This window comes from Pocillopora verrucosa, chromosome 4, assembly GCF_036669915.1.
Source record: "Pocillopora verrucosa isolate sample1 chromosome 4, ASM3666991v2, whole genome shotgun sequence".
Taxonomy (NCBI): Eukaryota; Metazoa; Cnidaria; class Anthozoa; order Scleractinia; family Pocilloporidae; genus Pocillopora; species Pocillopora verrucosa.
In genome coordinates this window covers 12347837-12366754 of record NC_089315.1, presented here as the reverse complement: position 1 = coordinate 12366754, position 18918 = coordinate 12347837, and the positions used below count along the sequence as shown (strand labels likewise).

Here is an 18918-nt window from a genome sequence, read left to right as displayed (position 1 = left end):
GGAAATTGGGCGCCAATTTTTTGCGAGGCGTCGATCATCTTTTTTGTGGATGAGTCGTAGGAGGCCCTCGTACTGGCTATCCGCGAGGGAGCCAGCAAGAAAGGCCTCGTTCAAAACAGAAAGGAGAGATTCGCTCAAATCGTTCCAAAAACACGAGTAAAATTCTGTTGGGAGACCATCAGAACCGGGTGACTTGCCGGTCTGAAGGCCTTCCAATGCAGTAAGTAATTCTTTATTAGAAAAAGGGCCTTCACATAGATTGCGCTCATAATCAGTCAGTGAAAATTCGAGGCCGTCAATTATTTCAGTTTGAATTCGCATATCAAGAGGATCTTGGGTGAATAAATTCTTGTAAAAATTGGTTAAAATTCTTTCAAGATCATTTTGAGAATTTCTGAGAACACCGTTCTCGTCAAAAAAAGATTCAAAACTATTCATGTCAGCTCGTTTTTTCTCCAGACGGAAGAAATAGCGTGTTGGCTCCTCACCTTCTTCGAACCATTGTGCTCGGGAGCGGACTTTAGCTCCTTCGGCTTCTTTCGAGATCAGAGAGGACAATTGGCTTTCCAAATCGCTAATTACACCTGGGTTATTTAAGCGATTAGAATGTAAAGCGTTTTTAGCATGGGTTAATTGCTTAGTAATTAGGATTCTTTTGGCATTTGCTGTTCTCTGTTTACGGATACTGTATGAAATACTTGTTTTGCGGATTTCAATTTTTAGAGCATCCCACCATTCGCGAAGGGAGGCGAATTCGGGGATTTTAAGCTTAAAGTTGTTAATCGATTTTGACATAATGTTTTTAAATTCTACATCTGAGAGTAAAGAGCTGTTGAACTTCCAAATTCCAGGACCGTGATTAGAAGGGTTAGTCGTTAGTTCAATTTCTACAAAGTCATGATCGGATAGGTCGTATACGCATGGAAGAATATTACATTTCGTTACTAGGGTTAAGCCTTTAGCGACGAGAAAGCGGTCAATTCTAGATGCCTGGGTATGGTCTTTATTAGACCAGGTGAAAGTTACTTTGCGCGGGTTGTTTTTGCGCCAAATGTCTGTAAGTGAGAAGTCAGCACAAAGGGATCGGAGAAGTTTTTGATCAGACAATAGGATGGCGGAACAATTTAATTTATCTAGGACATTGTCCACACAATTAAAGTCTCCCCCGATCACTAGGTCCCCTTGGGGGAGAAAGTAATTGTGCAGACAAGAGAAAAAACTTTTACGATCCGAAATAGTATTGGGAGAGTAAATGTTCACTAAATTTAGTTTAGAATTATAGTAGTCAATGAGTAAGCTCAATATTCTTCCTTCGGAATCGGTCAAAAAACGGATAATTTTGCCTGGAAAGTTTAGAGAAAAGAGGATGGCAACACCGGCAGACCTGCCAGTCCCGAAGGACCACAGACATTTGCCGCGCCAGAGTATTTCGAATTCCTCCGCTTGTTTTTTGCATGAGACATGTGTTTCTTGTAAAAGGATTATGTCACAGTTTGAATAATTTAATTCTTGAATAATTTTTCGACTTTTACTGGAGGACCCGAGTCCTCGCACATTTAGAGAAATTATTTTAAGCTTACTCATTGAATATAAATAAAAAATTAATATCTGTACCGCCTTCTCCTAGGTTTAACTCTCTCCCATCCATCATCATCAGTTTCGGAGCCAGAGTAGTCACGGCGGGAAGATCTATCGCGGCCATCGTGGCCGCGATAATAATCTCGATCGCTTCTATCTCTCTCTCTTCTGCCGTCTCTCCGGTCATCTCTTCGTTCTTCTCGATCGTCCCTCCCTCGCTCGTCTCTTCGTTCTCTTGGTCGTTCTCTTCTACCTTCGTCGCGTTGTTGTTCTCGTTGTTTCTCTTGATCTTGTTGTTTCTGTTGTTCTTGCTGTTCCTGCTTTTCTAGTAATTTCTGTTGTTCTTCTTGTTGTCGCTGTTGTTCTCTCTGTTGTTGTAGTTTTTTCTGCCTTTCTTCTCTTTCCTTGGCGCGCTGGGCTCGCTCTTGTTCCTTTTCCTTTTCAGTTTTAGGTGGCGTTGGCTCACTATCGACGTTCGCGCTGAAGAGCAGGAAGGGGCATTGAGGCATGGAATGGTTGTCCGCTAAACAAACGGAACATCTTGGCGAGTCTTTACATTCTTGAGCTCGATGCCCAGGGCATTCACAATTAAAACAACGGACTGCGGAGCAGTCTTTGGCCATGTGGTCAGTAGCTCCACAATTCCGGCAAGCTTTTGGCTGATTTGGGTACCATATTTTGATAGGTTCACCAGCTATGTTGATGTTGGCAGGGATAGTTCGATGTAGCGCCATTCGAGCCGTTCTTACTCCATTCTCGATATGTTGTGCAATTTTGTCGCGCCGAAATGAAAGGACACGACCGTAGTGGCTGAGTCGGCCAATCACGGCAGTGTCGGGTAGTTCAGCGGGGGCTTCATGGATCTTGACGAGGACCAAACGATTTTCGCAGTCGCCCAGGAACACTTTGAGACCGGCAATCACGACGAAAGGTGTTTCAAGAGCGGCTTCTTTAGCTGCACGGCTCTTAAAAGTCACGATCCAAGATCTATTGGACGCCTTTCTCTGGATTCCGGTGATAGCGTCAATATCGATTTCTGCCGCGTCAAAAGCTTCGAGAATTATTTGCGATGTGACGGTTGTATCAACGCTAAAATAAATAGAGCGATCCTTCGTGATTCTACTTTGACTGGGAGCATTCAAAAAAGGCACGGCCTGAAATTTCACACCCTTATTTTCCAGATTTTTTAGTACCTCAGGGATTTCGATTTCCACGTCTGCGCCCCAGGACTGTGAACCTTCTACCACGCTTGCGTCTACGACGTCTCCTGGATTCGCTGTCGAGTTATCTGTAGTAAACTGGCTGATATTTTCACTTTCCTGGCTGTCCATGTTGACCAATTGCTGCAAAAGCAAGGAAAATAAACTTTTCATAAGCCTTTTAACCTTACCCAAGAGGCCGAGAAGCTTTCAGTACTGTTTCGGCCTTCTGGGCCTCATCAGTGCAGTGCTGATGCTAGGATGGAGGTAAGGCTATATAGCCACCCCAAGTGATCTCACGCGTGTGGTATCATCTAAGCCATGCCAGAGTGCTCAAACTATATAAACTAGTGAGCATGCATATATATATATATATATATATATATATGTATATATATATATATATATATGTATATATATATATATATATATGTATATATATATATATATATATATATATATATATATATACACTGTAAAATTAAAAGAGTTGATTTGGCCCCAAAAATGGGGCCAAAACGAGTGAGTCCAGTTTGGCACTCGCTTAGGGTCAATTCAGCCCCATTCAAATGGGGCTGTTTTTGGCACCAATTTTGGGGCTGAATTGATCCCGTTGTAGGGGCCAAATTGGACCATGTGAAGGGTGAATTTGAAAAATACAGGGGCCACTTTGAAATTTATAGGAGCCAAAACAGCCCCCGAAATTTCAGCCCTCTCACAAATGGCCCCTTTAAAAAGAGCCAATTCAGCTCCAATGTGGGCCACTTCAGAAGTAGAGGGCTCTTTCCTCTCCATGCTGATTATCCCCCTTACATTCAAATAATGAAAATACACCAAATACTTTATCTTTCAAACACTCATTTATTAGGTTCTAGATATTGTTTATGTAGAAACCTTTTTTGTACCTGATTTTACAGTTAAGAATCTTAATTGTGGTATAAAACAAACAAACTTTAAAACATCATGTGAAAGAATATAACATACATACATATTGAACATTAATTCAACCATTTTCTAAAATAGATCTCTTCCCTACATCAGTATACTTCTTAACAGTGCAAGCATTGCAAGAAATTACACCCACGAGACACTTGTGAGTAAAGCTTCCCTTTTCAATGACTTAGCAAATGTGGTAATGTAAAGCAGCTTATAATTAAGACTGATTTAAAGTACAGAAAATTATCAAAATAAGACAGAGGCAACAAATGGTCCAGTTCCTGCACAAGAATATAGATCTTTTTTTGATTTGTGCATATGAAAAACAAAGAGCCTTAGAGCAGCAAAGAGTATTCTTCCAGTGGATGTGAGAATACATGCACTCATATTGCTACTTTAGATATTATCAAAATATAAACTATCAGCAAGTACTACCGCAGGCATTTGCCAAGTCATTGAAAATAGAGGAAACAGTGACAAGAGTCTGCCTGTGCCCAATTTCAAGTAATGCTTGCTCTAAAAAAAGTCAAAATTGCCTTTGACCGATTGTAAGAAAATATAAATGAGCCAAGTAACCCAATGAGAGCATCAAGAATCTTTTCTTGTGAGAAGTGACAAATTACACTTCCCTCTGTTACTATATTCAGGTGATTGATGTATTGAAGATCTCCAACAATTAAAATTTGTGCTGGACATAATCTCTGATTGCTGAATCAACATCAGCTACTCTATGCAATAAAAACAAGTTTTACAACCACATTAAAATCAAGCCAAAGTGCAAAAAGTGCCTGTAGTCAGAAAAAAAAAAAGAATATATATATACACACTTAAGTTAAAGAATTAAAGAGGACACATCAATTCTCTGTGACTGAGTTTTGTGCCTAAGCACTTGTCAGACAGAAAAGTTCTGTCTGACAAGCACTTAGGTGCGAAATTCAGAGTCACAGAGAATTGATGTGTCCTCTTTAATTCTTTAACTTATGTATACTTAGCTCTGCTACCACAGCATTGAGCACTTTATGCCAAGGTAGACTCTACCCCCACATTTACATATATATATATATATATATATATATATATATTGTTTTTCTAAAACTATAAGCTAAAACACCAGAAATGGAAGTGGAAGTTTAGCTCAATGTGTGTAATTTGTCTCCCATTGAAGACTTGAAAAACTAATGTATGACTCCCAAAATATCTGAAAAAAATCAGCTATTCTATGTCCAATATTTATCTAATGGTTTGACAACAGGAATATTTTAAAAAATTGCAAAATCAAAAAAACTAAACAAAAAGGCAAAATTAATACAACCCCAAAGTACTTGAACCTTTGTATCTGGACTTCATTGGCAAATGGGCTCAGAAATTTTAGCTGTTCATCTTAGTACCAAAGTAGCAGTTTTTTGGACTTGTACCTCCAAAATGGTCACAACTTCATTAAATGCATATGATGACAAACACACAAGAACAAAGGTCATGAACTTAAAAGGTGAGAGTGATTATTTTGCAACTTTTTAGTTTAAGGCAAGAGATTCAGCACCACAAAATTGTCTCTCTTCACTGCAAGCAGAAGAGGTGAAGCAATAGATTTTTAGACCATACCAATCCATTCAGTTTCCAAGTCAACTTAGTCTAGTATCCTGCTAACTATACAAGGATACTCTGCAATAATTTTTTTTTTGCAATCCACTGTTGCTCAGAGTACTTTAGGCTGCTGATGAGATATTCCTTCTGGGTATCCAACTCTACTGAGGCAGAGAACTGTACAAAAAAACAAACAAATGAGCAAATTAATTTGTTGTTGGAGAACAGTAAATTTTTGCAACTACAAAGTAGCAAAATATTTGTAAGCAAACTGTGCATAAGAAGTAAAAACATAATAAAGGTAATCATCAATGATGTATTTTCACCAAACTGTATATGTACTTATCAAGAAAAGAAATCATACCTCTTTGCACTTCAGTTTTAGTTCAGTATTCATGAATAAATAAGGATTGCTTGTAGACTTAAAAAACAAAACAAAGAAAAGTTTCTTACCCTCGATGGTAGTTGAAATTTTGAAAGCCATTCAGGAGGAACCTGTAGGTAAATATTTGTTTTCAAAAAAATTAAACTGTCTGATAACATCCTATCAATTCACTAATTTTTTAATTTACCAGATTTAAAAATTGGGTTTACTTTGTTTTATGCATGGTGCAAGTAAATACATATCTAATATATTTCAATAAAAATAAAGCAAATCTCGTCAATCCCCGAGATTTGTCATCTTTAACTAACCAACTGGCACCTTGTGTGTTTTCCTTTAGGATATAATCGAAAGAAAGTAATCGATAATGTACTCTTCACCATCCTGCTAAGTTTAATATACAAGAACTTACTTAGACAGTACTCAGTTCTGTCGCCTCGTCCGTAAAACAGAGATCCTTGGGCGATTTACCCTTTTCTTTCGGTGCCAATGTCACCTCTAAATTTTCATAATCGCTGATGTTATCTGAATCATCAATCGACGTTTGAACCGTCTTACTCGAAGGACTTGATTCTGCACGCTGAAAGAGTGAGAGCCAAAAAATCAGCTTAAGTGGATGCAAACAAAGACATAGAAATAAAAATATCAGTTCATCTTTTCAAGAATTCAGAGTGAGAGATCCTAAAATCAGAGAATCTTGAAGTAAGTTAAATCCATCTTGTACAAATGCAGTATTCGAACTGTAACCGTCTCTACATCTCGGCGCCAAAATTTGATCACGTGACTTTAGTTGCGAAACCGCTGAGACTCAACAAGACTCGGGAGAAGAGGCGAACCATTCATGCGTCAAATTCTCTGGTGGGAAAATTAATTATCGTACCGACGAAGAACTCGTGTCATCTCTAGGTTCAGCGTTCATTGCAATCAATTTCTTGAGCTTCAGACACTCTTTTATAATAGGGTTGTAGTGCCTTGGTACGTCTGCATCTTGGGCGATGGCAAGGAGATCTTGGCCATCGCAACCGTCTTTTTCTGCAAGATATGATACGAACAAAGATCAATGGAGCGGTCAAGTTTGTGAATGTAAAGTTGCAGTAAAATACGTTGTTACGAAATTTCTTTTGCCTACCTTTCCTTTCTTAAGTCTCATTCCATACGACTGTAGCAAAGAAACAGCCTCTTCAGTGACGAATTCGCTGCTATAATTCATTATTGTTTCCGACGCACGTGGTCTAGGTTCGACTAATGCCATCACAGGCAGCTCACGCTCACGTCTCGAGAAAAAGCCAACGATTAATTCGTTGTGTGACTCGGTGTTCAGTTACGAGAGGAACCGTTGAAAATTTGAACACTTTATAAGGAATACTATAGGGAACGAAATATGGTCGAAAAAAGAAAATTATTTTTACATTTTCTTTTTTTTTCAAAAATTGTACCTCGTTGGGGCCAAATTGGTCAATCCTACTTGGCTCTTGGAAAGGCCAAATTGAGAAAAAGTTCCAAAGTAGAATTTATAGGGGCCAATTCAGATTTTGGAGGGGTCGAAATGGTACCTGTCCCGCTCGTTTTGGCTCAAATAGTCCAAAACGAACCTTGATGGGCCAAACTGGCCCTCGAGAAATTGGGGCCAATTTGGCTTTTGGGGTCAATTTGGCTCTTTTCATTTTACAGTGTATATATGTATATATATATGAAGACAGTGAGTTGGAGCTGGAGTCTCACGCATTAGCTATTATATACGCATTTAAAGAAAAACGCGTGTACATCCCGACGGGTGATTATCTAACAAAGTTCTAAACGCTATACATGTTTCCGTCATTTAACGTTGGCCTTCTCGCAAGAGCAAGCACCTAGGTACCTGGGGTGTGGAGCCGGCTGGTTGGCCTTCTCGCAAGAGCGAGCACCTAGGTACCTGGGGTGTGGAGCCGGCTGGCCTCAACTTTTGATCCCAGTCCCTGCGTTTTGCGCAGGTTTGCGTCACTATATAACGTGGGTGACTGGACGATAAACTTGAAAAAAGGGGGTAGGTTTCTAAAGAAACTGTGGTGCTGCTTCGGTGGGAGAGTATAACAGGGTAATTTAGTATTACCAACTGAGTTGATAACGTAAATTGGCCACCGTGAAGAGTTTAAAGGCTGACGTTTCGAGCGTTAACCCTTTGTGTGTGGTTTGAAATGCAGAAAAAGGAGCTGCGCTCGAAACATCAGCCTTTAAACTCTTTACGGTGGTCAATTTACGTTATCAACTCAGCTGATAACACTAAATTACCCTGATAAACACGAAAGCCTTACTAAAAAGCGCAAAAAGAGATACCGTTCATGATCTGTTTGTGTAATCCTGTGCCGATTATTGCTGACTATTTCAAGTTGTCAACTTTCGTCTGTTGCGGCCGCGTGAGATGGAGCAGAAGAGTTCTCATTTGTTGTCAAAATTGATTAACAACAGAAGAGCTGTATTGCTACCAAGAGAGAATGATGAAATCCTTAATAATGAAATATTTCAAGCTTTTATTGTCAAAAACGAGCAGTATGATCAAACCACCGATTTGAAACGAAAAAATTTCAATAGCCATTTACCTTTTTAGAGCGACTGATTTTTTTAACGCTACTGAACTTAGAAAACTAACGCTTAAGGCTTTGACTGAATTTTCGTGTATTCTAGATATTTGCATAGTAACGCATTTCTCGCTAATTTAGCTGGTGCACAATTTTATTTTTGCATTTAAAAATGAAATGAAAATGAGAATTTCATTTTCCGAGAAGCTAAAAAATTTAGAAAGTAATTTCTTCTTAAAATCGTAAAAACAGAAAAAGGGGGTAATAAAACCAGCCGTTTTTTACCGAATCGTTTTTTAGATGTTACAAATTATCCATCATTAAATTTCAACAAAATTGTATTTGGCAGACAAACATATGCGGAATTTAATTTTCGTGCCTAATTTGGCCTTCTTGAAATAACGAAATAAAGGTTCTGTAAAAATACCTTCGCACACAATTAAAATAAAATAGCTGCTTGTTAAGCAAGAATTGGTTTTATATTTTTTTTGGGTTTATTAAATTGATATTGTGGGGCTATCACGAATTCGTTGTCTTTTTGTCATCGAAGCAGACATTTTCCGTGACAACGTGAGCGTTAAGTTGAACCAGTTCTGATGCGTTTTTTGTGAATGTAGTAATCCATTTTGGAATGGTATTATCCGTTATCCTCTTGTCTCTTCGTAATTCACAGTCTTCGTTTTAGGAAGAAGGAGAACTTTTCATCCTTTTTCTATAAATCCATAGCATTTGTGTTCTAAAAATATTCTGGGCTCAAAGCCATACCCCAAGCATGCTTTGCTATTCTTCCTACCCCCAATAAAAAGTGTAACGAACTCAATCTTCGTGTATCGCTGCAAAAGTTGTGTTAACACAGCTTCTACTTTTATTGAGAAACCATAATGATTTACTTGTTCCATTTTCTGGTAAAACACAACAGAGAGGAAATTAATATTTATTCAGCCTGAATAAAACTAAACTTGCAATTATCTCAAATTGAATATGCTATTTATGCTGTCATTAGGTGACAAAACCTTCACGTTCAAGAGCTCTACTAAAATGAGTTTAGAGGCACATAAATATCTAATAAATCGGAGAGTTTATAGATCTACTTTCTTGGAGAACGCCATCTACAAATAAAACTTTATGACATAAAAGATTTAACCCTTGCGAAAGGGAGACCTGATTCATCACTAAAACGTTTTTTTTTTCGCTCTCTGTCAGATTCTCCCCATTGATGCCATAATTTAGAATTTGCAAGGAAAATATTTGTCATTTTAGTTAACACACGTTGAAAAAATTAGCTCCCTCGTCAGAAGTCAATAAAAAATTAACACATCAATATCTTCTCAGTGAGTTTGGGTGGAGACGTTTTTGGAAGCAACACGATTTCATCATCATATTTCCATTAAGTTTCCCAAACGTAAATTTTATTTGTCGAATTTGACATAAGATATGCAAATATTATATCGTATCCGTAAGGGTCTTTGTTGGGTTGTTAGTTCGAAATGAATAATCTTTAATCTCATCCTTGAGTGTAATGAGATCGCAAGCAAGTTGTGGCGAGCGGTTCGAAAGTAAAAAAGGTATCTTAAAATAACTAGCAGTGAAAGATTCTCTGGGTGCGGAAAAGGCTGATATTTTTGGCTTTAAGTTTTACCGTTAATCATCAATTAAAAATTAGAAATTAAACCGCCATCTCCTTTTTGACAAAAACTCCTTGGGATGGGTGTAAAGTCTCCCCTCTTTGAGTTAGGCTTAAACTTCTCACAGCATTTGTACGCTTGCAACAAGGCATTCCAGAATTGACACTACAAATTAACTTAAATCCGTCTCGATAATTGGAACTCTGTAAGGCATATAACAAGGGGTTGAAGAAAGAGTTTGAAAACAGTAAAACCCGAGAGGTTCTGTGAAGTTCAAACAAAACATCGTAGTTCTCCTCGACAGTTTTTCTGTCGGCCGATACCAAGAAAATGAAATATACGGAGAATGGCAGCGAACACGCAGCAAAGACGATTGCCAACCAAATTACAAGACGAGCTAATTGTTTCTTCGCTTTCCTTTCTTCAACATTGCATGTCGATTCCGAGCAAATTGTTCTGGTGAAGTACAATCCACGAATGATTTCAAAATAACAGAAGATGAGTATCGAGGAACTCATGAGGCCAAACCCAGAACAGGTGAAGATGATGAAGGGTTTGTGAAGGAAATACTCATCCAAACTCCAGGGACGCTTGCAAGGATATTTGGTTGACGAGATGTTGTATGTATTGGCTTGAATATCTGGTATGCACGATAGTAGGGCTAACAGCCACAGAACTGCTATAACATATTTCACAGATTCTTTAGTCAGCTTTGCAGTGCGAAACGGTTTCACAAGCGCCATATATCTCTCCACGGCGATGGTAGAGACTGTAAGCACGCCTGCGTTCATGGTTATAGGAACAATAGCATTTCCCACAAACAACTTGCAGATCAAGTCTCCGGTGATACCCTGTAGGTGAACTTTCGTTATGGCAAAATCGTACAAACCGGGACAGAGTAACAATGTGATCAGGTCGGCCACAGCCAAATTCATCAGCAGATAGTTTGTAGTTGTGTGCATTGAAGAGTTTTTCCACACAATTGTTATAATGATGGAGTTTCCCACAATACCTGGAAGAACGATCAGCGAGTAAATCACCGCAAAAACGATGTCCGCTGTGGTTAAGGGACCATCAGCTTCAGAGCTAGACAAGCTTGCGTTGATCATTTATCCACGTGGTTGGATCTCTTAATTAGAAAACCACGAAAGCTGTTTTCGAACTGACGATTCTAAGCTTTTTGGAAAAGCGTCTTCCCTCTCCTGTTTTCAGCTGAAAAAATGATGAGGGAGACCTTATCATTTTACTGAATATTCGGTACTTTAGTGAAAACACTGCTGTTGGCTTGTCAGGCCAAAAGTCGACAGCCTTCAAGTTGTTGTTTACATATACGAGTTGAATGCAGGTTAAAATGTAAATTTCTCGCCGAAAACGAAATGCTAAGTGTTACGTTGCAGCCGGATATATTTAAACTAATGATTGATCATCAGTTCGGAATAACCTCACGAAGAAGTTTCCTCATTTTATCTTCGGTCATTAATTGTTTGAAGTCATGAATAACAAATATTGAGTTTCGTGCCGATATTAGAGCATATGGGCTATTTGTTTCATGAATTAATGCATACAGACACATTTAAAGATTTCAGTTGCCTCACGTCCAAAATTTTTTGCCAAGAGGCACCATAAATACGATCAGAATATCTACAAAAAAAGTTTTCTTTATCATTGAAATGAATAGTTAAGCCTTATCACGCGTTCGAGTACGGCGTAGTAACAAAGCTTCTATTATAGAACAAAAGCGTGGTATACAGCTCTCTTGTACTCGTTATATTTTAAGCAACGGTGTAAATTGTCTTTTGAAAGGCATAAAACAATAATGGTCGATTGCACTGAGTTTCTTCAGCTGTATACCCAAAGAGCTCTCGTGACGCCTAATGAGTATTTGTCCTTAAAATTTTATTAACGAAAAAAAATTAAACTGGATCTTTATCCGTAAACAAAACACGAGCATGTACTGGAGAAGACTTAAAAAAGGAAAGCCAAACTAAAAGAAAATTAAACGAAGAGAAAGTGGAATATCTAGCGTACTGGTTGCAATAGGCAAAAAAAAAAAAAAATAAATAAATAACCGGAATATGCTAATTAAATTCGGAAAGCGGGTTCCAAGAGACAGGTCTTGGATATACAGATGAGATTTTAAAAGCAGTCTGAAGGAAGTGTCATGCTTAAAGACAGTGAAAACCCATAAAATCTGCAGGTGGCTTGCTATTACTGGTTTGTGTCTGATTTGAATACAAACATCAAGAGACGCGGAGGAATACCGATATCGGAAAAACATTACGCGTGGCACCATTTCGATAGCAACGCAAAACGATAATAAAAAATATACCATTTATTCATAAATATATATTCATTGTTTTTAAACAAATTTAATTTAGTTTAGCCTTCCATCGCCAGATTTTGTACATAAGACGTTTATCATACCTTTCTGACTCGGCGGGATGTATATCTTATGAGACGAGTTGGCGTGTAGAATCACAGGGTGTTCTTACGAGTTGTGTTTATTTCGATAGAAACTTATCGAAGCAACCAACCAGCATGACGAAAAATATCACAAGGAGCTAATGGGAACTCCAATAAGAAAACACGAGTAGCAAAGCCATGATTGGTTTTAGTTCTGAATCTGATTTGTAAATAAGGGCAAGGGAACTACCACCGGAGTCAATGAAAACTTAGTTAAGCGAGGAAACTACTCATGGCGCGTGAAAACACGAGTTGTCAAGTGGTGATTGATTTTCAGTTTTGTATCTGATTGGTTGAAAAGGTGAGATTTTTCAGGACCAATCATTAAGCGTAGTAAAGCAAAACCAAACTGTTCCCAGATTACTTTCGACTCTCAATTGAAAATTGTACCAAACAAAGTGTCAACGAGAGAATTGTGTCAAATTCCCACGACTAACCAAAAGAGAAATTTACTGTCATCGGTTAGGAGAAACAGTTTGTAGATCTTACAGGTGAAAAGGCTTTGAGGAACCTTTAACACCTGCTCTCTGAAGAGCAAATGTTCCGTTATTGGACGTTATTTTTTTAATTATCATGTCAGGGGACCTGAACTCATCTGTTAAAAGCGCATTTTACCGGCCATTAACACTTAAAACTATTTGTTCTAGGCTAGATTAAACTTTTGAAATTGAAAGTGGGAGTTTCTGAAGTTAGCTTTTTTTTTAATTCACCTGTCAGCTACTTTACTTGAATTTATACCACACGTTTGCATTTCTCTTTAAATATGGCATGTTCAGCCGAGTTCTGATGAAGTATTTTAAATTAATAACTCATGGTAACTTTCCAATCCTGAAAATACAAATAGGGACAAAATTTATAGACAATCGACTGAAAAACACCTGACGTAATTCAATACAAACGTCATCTGACTTCAAATTTCCGAAATGATACCCACCTTTAGTTGTTTTAGTTGTCAGTTATATTTGTCAAGACATCGTATGTTATCGCATCATACTCTATGAGTGGTTGCTTTAGGTTTTGAGTTTTTCCTTTCAGAACCCTTCAACACAGCCATTCCGTTGATTTCCGGCAATTATTTAAACCTTCTTATGCTTTTACAATGATATTGAGACAGAGCATTTTACCTCTTCAAAGCATTAATTTACAACTTTGAATGGTGTCTTGATGAAATATTTATTACGTTATTTTCACTCCGGAAACCCTATTTCATCACCTGCGTCGCAGCAAAGGGAAGACAAACCTCATTGGTCTCAAGTTTAATGAAGCGGTAATTTGCATGTTCCACACTTTATTTGGCCGACTCAAAGAGCATCGCATGCGGTGGTATTATATTTGCCTATCTTTTTCTCTCGCATTCATCATGTGAAAGCCATCGTTGCGGATCTAAGTAAGCCGATAGCGATCTTGCTACAATTCGATGGATTAGGTAAAATCTAGTTCTTAGTATTGGAGTCTCATTTATTGTTAGAAAGACTGAGACAGCTGCGTTCGATCAGAAATGCTTGGAAGTAATAACACGAGTACGGCGCTGAGAAATTCTACCGAAGCAACGATTTCAACTCAAGATGTAGTTTTCGCCTCCTTGTACTCATTGATAGTTTTCTTTGGAGTGATAGGAAACTCAATCGTGATCACTATAATACGCAAAACCAAATTAAGTCACACAACAACAAACTATCTGCTAATGAACTTAGCTTTGGCAGACTTGTTAACGTTGTTGTTTTGCCCCGGATTGTACGACTATGCGCTTCAGAACGTTCATTTACATGGATTCTCGGGAGATTTGATCTGCAAGCTGTTTGCGGGAAATGCTATCGTTCCAATCACCATCAACGCAGCCGTTCTTACGGTCTGCACGATTGCTGTGGAAAGGTATCTGGCGCTTCTCAAACCTTTTCACTCTAATTTGAGAATCAACGAGGATCGGGTTAAATATTTCATATCTGGACTGTGGTTGCTAAGCTTGTTGTCGTGCATTCCAGATATTCAAGCCAATACGTACAACTCCACTTCGTCTTATTCAAAATATCCTTGCAAACGCCCTTGGAGTTTAGATGAATACGCTTTTCACAAACCCTTTATCATCTTTACGTGTGTTGGATATGGTGCAGTGAGTTTTATCGTCCTACTATTCTGCTACTTTGAAATCATCCGTGGCTTATACTTCACGAAAACAATTTGCTCCGAGTCGTCTGCAACGGGAAGCCGTGAAAAACTAGAAAAGAAACGACTGGCTAAACTTCTCATTTGGCTCACCATCATTTTCGCCCTCTGTTCGTTGCCATTTGCGGTATTTTTCATATTTTTAATCTCCTCTAAACAAGCATTCGTCCAGGATAATTACAATACACTCCATCTACTTCACAGACTATGTCGCCTCTGTCTTTTTTCGAACTCCTTTTTCAATCCATTACTTTATGCTCTGCAAAGCACCAACTTTAGGGACGGTTTCAAGAAAATCTTCGAGAGCTGCATGCTCTTTAGAGCCTTTAAAGACTTCAGAAGAACATCTCATCAGTCATATTGTGTAGAACTAGATGGACCTGCTAAACTGTAAGGTTAGAGGAACAGTTTTGTTCCACTGACTAGGTAAAACTGTCGCCGCATTCGAAGCAATCACCATATTCATCTAACCCATTTAGAGGGACTATAATTACAACACAATACAATACTTTATTTATACACGTAACACCAAGGAGCTCCTGAGTGCTCGTTAAAACGTGTACGTGAGTATTAATGTAAAACAATAAAATTGTACAAAATGTAAAAGGATAAAATTAATCAATTAATTAATAAATACTACCTAAATACTAACTAGTAATAATCTATGTACAAAATTTAACAACTTTAAAAATTTAAAAATCTCTTCAAGTCATATGAACATTAAGAGCCCGCTTAAAAGATACAGTGTCTTCGGACTCTCTAACCGTTGGAGGCAACGCATTCCATAGTTTACTGACTAAAAAGGTAAAAGATCTATGCATGTGCTCCAAGTTGAATGTGGGAAGTTCCAACCTGGCGCTGAGCCCATGTAAGTTATATCTAACATTCTTAAGGTTGAAAAACTTACTTACTAATATAGGGTGCTCCGTGGCTATACAAGCACTTGTATAACATAAATAGCGAGTGGAATTGCCTGCGTTGTTCCAAAGACTTGATTTTATTTTTTTTAGGAGGTAGTCGTATGAAACAGACTTCGGAAAGCCTAAGATACTTCTTAATAAATAGTAATTAGTGTTCTCCATTTTGGTAGTCTCAGCATTACCTATACCCAGCAAAAGAGGGCTGCAATACTCAAGATGTGGGAGAACATATGCCTTTTAGAGACGCATCATTACATACTTCAGAATAAACTTGCGTAGTTCCCACAAGGCCGAAGCCTTCGCGCATGCTTTTTTCAGCTGTTCCTTTATGTGCGCCTTAATGGTTAGTTTACTGTCTAAGACTACCCCTAAGATCTCAAGTGCGTCTTGCTTCTCAACCTTCACATTATTGAGATGAAATTCATATTCATATAATGACGGCCCGATGGCAACAGTTTGCGTTTTAGCGGCATCAATCTTTAAGTAATTTAATCCGAACCATCTTAATAGCACGCTGAGGTCAGAGTTAATAACACACTGCAGAACTGTCGGTGAGACATCCGAGGCATATTCCGTCGTGTCATCAGCATACAGCCTTAAGGACGCATTAGAAACGAAGTAATTAAGATCATTAATGTACATATTAAATAAGAGTGGACCTAACAAGGATCCCTGTGGTACTCCGGTTGTTACAGTTCTCCGCGGAGAATATACTCCCTCAAGTTTAACACTTTGTCTTCTACCTAAAAGATAGGCTGTCATAAGTTCCAAGGCATCATCTGTAAAACCATACGCTTTCAGTTTGGCCAGCAGAAGGCCAAACGCCCCCTATAGCATGCTCTACTGTAAATAAGAACTGATCCCGGTCGCTCCTCCATTTATTAACGATTATTTTATTTGCATGTCCGCGAGTATAATAACAAGGACATGCTCTCTTTACAATGCTTAAATGTAAAGCTCCTGCCTTTAGTCTTATTTCCATTAGAGACAGTTGTTGGGTCTTGCATTATGAAATTATCTGATGAAATATCAAATCTTGTAATGCATGAGCTTTGAATGGTGTCAACCCTTTAAGTCCCACCAGTGACTATGACAGAATTTCTTCTTACACTATCAGTACAATATCAAGCAGAAAAGTGATGAGAATAAAGAAAAATATCAATTAGGGGATTAGTGGTTGATCCAATTCCAATCTCTCCAAAATAACATCATATGAATAGTATGGCAGACAGTAAGGAGAATTACTAATGAGATCTTGGGAGATAAAGTGTTAACCAGCAGAACTTTAATTTAATCCTATTTTATATTTTTATGGTCTTACTAATCATCGTAATTATATTCACAACTAGCTCAGCTTATTTACCACCTCATTTAATATATTTTCCAATTACCTAAATACGTCAACAAAAATAAACCCTTGCTTTTGTCTGTCTCGACAATCTGTGTTTGTATAATTTAAAAGAAAAGCGCAGAAAAATCTACTTTTAATGATTTAAGATCGAAAATAACTTCAAATCACTTGCTCGTTATGACTGAAATACCATAAAAACTCTTCATGCCTTTTTATATTGTCCTGGCAAGACATTCTGAAACATTCACCTCAGTGGTCTAACTGACAACGCAATACATCTCGCATTTACTCATCTCTGCTGGAAATCCAGAGATAATAAGCCTTTCTGTTGAGACAGCCGATGAAAGCAATTGTTAAAATGCAAATATTTCTTTTTTACACGAAGAATAGATTAACCTCATCCATGTAGATTTGGGAACATGCCTGTTGTTTCTCCAGCTTTGTATTGCATATTAAAAGTGATGAAGGGAAAATGAGAAGAGGCATCATTTTATAAAAAAAATTAGGCTTGAGGTGAAGGTGGATTAAGTCAGCTTACGAGGTAGATGTGGCCGTCCTGCAGAAGCGAATTCTATTAAGTGAGCAGAAGTGTTTTAAAAGGTAAGTTTCCGTGAACGAGATGGCAGCCCATTTAACTGGGTTACCCACGTGTAATTCTTCAGGATTTCCCGAATACTCTGTCTGTGTAGAGAGAGGCACTGTGAGAGGAAAAGGCATTGTCCATAAAGACAACATAACCTAGCCTCTATGACTCTTAACTAATGCATAAAGTGGATGTCAACATTATTACCCAGAAAGAGAATGATCGGCGTTTTTTTTTCTGTGATGGACTAAAAGAAATAACTGAAAGAGAAACTACTTCGCATGAAAACTATAGAAAAAGATTCTCGTTAGCTTTGGTTATTACATGAATCCAATCCAACTTAGTGTCATACAACAAAGCTTAATGAGTTGGCGCAAACAAGAGAACATGAGTTGATGTTCCGGCGACATGATAATAATGCGGTGGCGACATCAAAACATAATGTAACGCTCTTTCGTAGATATTTCTCCCTTGAATCGCAATTAAATGGATCATCATTGATATTCTGTAACGAAATGAAACCATTCCATCCATAGATAGTAGAAAAAGTAGCAGAAAAGGCTATTCCTCCGATAGAACAACCAAGACATATCGAACGCGCCGTGGGGCGTAAGGAAGCGCCCTTGAAGAATTGAAATGGACTGGGCTGTAGAGCAACCCAAAAACCGTTTGAGACCCAAAAAGCCAAGAAGACCGACACTCTGCACGTACTGATGGTGATGAACATTTTACTGGGTGTCTGACGCAGTCGAGCAGTGAAAAACAGGGGTTGTGCAAAACTAAAGTCCTAAGATGGGGAAGTTTTATTTGCGAGGCAAAGAAAAACAAAAATCCATCAAGTAAAAGACAGGTGAAATTTTTCTTCTTGCAATGAAATTTCCAGAAAATGGGAAAAAATTCGTTTGGGTCTGTCACACCACAGAAATCCGAGTTTGTACAATCATCACAGAGAAGTGTTCGCAAATGAGCCCTTTTAAGGGTAGAATGACAGGAGTAATATCATTAAACTTTTATACCTAATGTTGTGAATAATTTTTACGATGCAATTAATTAAAAAAGAAAACATCACGTAGTAACGTTTTCGTCAAAATTAAAGTTTGTAGACATTTCATGCCGTTTGTTTATTTTGAAATGGCTTTTCTCTTAATGTCTTCATGTGTTTACCCTTGTGTGTTGCGGACCTCGAAAAAAATTAATAAGACCACATTATATTTCAAACTGATTCAAATAATTCGGTTTTTTGTAGCCAGAGTTGCTTCCATTAACAACGTGTGGAAAAGAAAGATTGCGTCGTTCACCTACGCTGACATTTAGATGCTAATTGTAAGCTCTTACAGAGAAGGGTTCGATGGATAAGGCTGGTGATTTTGAAGAAAAGAAAGCAAGGAGAAAAGAAAAATATCTTAAGGTTTTCCGGGGATTAACATTCACAGAAGCTTAATCACTGCCTATAGTAGAACCTTGCGCAGCGCATGGATTCTATTATCATTGAAACATTTGAATCCAATATTGCAAACGAATCAGCTTCTTCTCGGGTTTGAATCTAAGTGGCGTGGCTTTTATGAATCTCCATATCTGC

General features: G+C 38.1%; 3 protein-coding genes and 1 long non-coding RNA gene across 4 annotated transcripts; 1 reads left to right on the top strand and 3 right to left on the bottom strand.

Moving 5' to 3' along the window:
• Positions 1-1601: 1601 nt before the first annotated feature.
• Positions 1602-2462, bottom strand: LOC131783987 (uncharacterized). The gene has a single exon (XM_059100768.2). The coding sequence runs from the start codon at positions 2310-2312 to the stop codon at positions 1602-1604; it is 711 nt and encodes a 236-aa protein (XP_058956751.2). The 5' UTR covers positions 2313-2462.
• Positions 2463-4631: 2169 nt separating this feature from the next.
• On the bottom strand, positions 4632-6386 carry LOC136280608 (uncharacterized). The gene is made up of 3 exons (XR_010717409.1): positions 6092-6386; positions 5751-5792; positions 4632-5474 (listed from the first exon to the last, which is right to left on the bottom strand). It is a non-coding gene; the product is annotated as an uncharacterized lncRNA (long non-coding RNA).
• Positions 6387-9245: 2859 nt separating this feature from the next.
• LOC131796049 (substance-K receptor-like) lies at positions 9246-11174 on the bottom strand. Its single transcript, XM_059113702.2, has one exon. The coding sequence runs from the start codon at positions 10966-10968 to the stop codon at positions 9901-9903; it is 1068 nt and encodes a 355-aa protein (XP_058969685.2). The 5' UTR covers positions 10969-11174; the 3' UTR covers positions 9246-9900.
• Positions 11175-13582: 2408 nt separating this feature from the next.
• LOC131796052 (substance-P receptor-like) lies at positions 13583-15522 on the top strand. Its single transcript, XM_059113705.2, has one exon. It carries the CDS (start codon positions 13821-13823, stop codon positions 14877-14879), a length of 1059 nt encoding a protein of 352 aa, XP_058969688.2. The 5' UTR covers positions 13583-13820; the 3' UTR covers positions 14880-15522.
• The last annotated feature ends 3396 nt before the right edge of the window (positions 15523-18918 follow it).

Excerpts from the sequence above, each read along its gene's own strand:
- LOC131796052 (XM_059113705.2), top strand. The coding sequence starts at position 13,821 with ATGCTTGGAAGTAATAACACGAGTACGGCGCTGAGAAATTCTACCGAA.
- LOC131796049 (XM_059113702.2), bottom strand. The coding sequence starts at position 10,968 with ATGATCAACGCAAGCTTGTCTAGCTCTGAAGCTGATGGTCCCTTAACC.
- LOC131783987 (XM_059100768.2), bottom strand. The coding sequence starts at position 2,312 with ATGGCGCTACATCGAACTATCCCTGCCAACATCAACATAGCTGGTGAA.